General features: G+C 74.3%; 1 protein-coding gene across 1 annotated transcript in view; it reads left to right on the top strand.

The window, feature by feature from the left end:
- The first annotated feature begins 21 nt into the window (after positions 1 to 21).
- The window catches only part of FAM124A (family with sequence similarity 124 member A), a 97,602-nt gene continuing 96,974 nt past the window's right edge, over positions 22 to 649 (top strand). Inside the window, exon 1 of the mRNA XM_019525390.1 lies at positions 22 to 132. Within this exon, the coding sequence (XP_019380935.1) occupies positions 65 to 132 (68 nt within the window). The 5' untranslated portion in view covers positions 22 to 64. The remainder of the gene's footprint in view (positions 133 to 649) is intronic.

Genomic DNA, 649 nt, shown 5'->3' with positions numbered 1-649 from the left:
CGGGGCAGGGCGGGGCGGGCGGGAGGCGGCGCCACACGGGCGGGCCGGCGGGCATGGAGCCCTGATGCCCGTCATGGAGAAGGTGGCAGGCGCCGACGACGAGTGCGTGGACTCGGGGGCCGAGACGGGCGGGTGAGTGCGGCGGCAGAGGCGGGGTGCACTTGTTGCTACTGCCTCTCGCTGCCCTTTTCTGCTTCTCCGGGGCGCCCGCGCCGGCTCCAGCGGCCGGAGGAGCCGCGGGATGCTCGGTCTCGGCATCTCCCTGCCGCCAGCGCGGTCCTCCCAGCCGGGCAAAGAGCAGTGGGGTGGGGGTGCCCGTCCACACCATCCCTGCAACCTTCGTCCGAGCTCGGCGCGAGGCTGCCCTCGGCGCGGTGCACCCAGCCTGCCGCAGGGAGAGCAGCCAGCCCTGACCCGGCCCAAAGGGAGCCGAGCTGCCCCTCGCCATCCCTGTCAGCTCGCCTCCCCGGCTCCTTGTGCCCGCGGTGTCGGGGCGGCCGGGGCCAGGTGGGCGCTGCCCGGCGGGTCGGCTCCGCAGCCGGGCACCGGGGCCCAGGAGAGTGGCGGCCCCCTTGCAGCTGACGCTTCCTGCCCAGGGGCTGTATGGGGGGTGTGTGTGTGTGTGTGTGTGTGTGTGTGTGTGTGTGTG

The sequence above is a fragment of the Gavialis gangeticus genome, unplaced genomic scaffold (genome assembly GCF_001723915.1).
Source record: "Gavialis gangeticus isolate Ggan-Ray unplaced genomic scaffold, GavGan_comp1, whole genome shotgun sequence".
In the NCBI taxonomy this organism is placed as follows: domain Eukaryota; kingdom Metazoa; phylum Chordata; order Crocodylia; family Gavialidae; genus Gavialis; species Gavialis gangeticus.
This window is presented reverse-complemented; position numbering and strand designations above follow the sequence as displayed.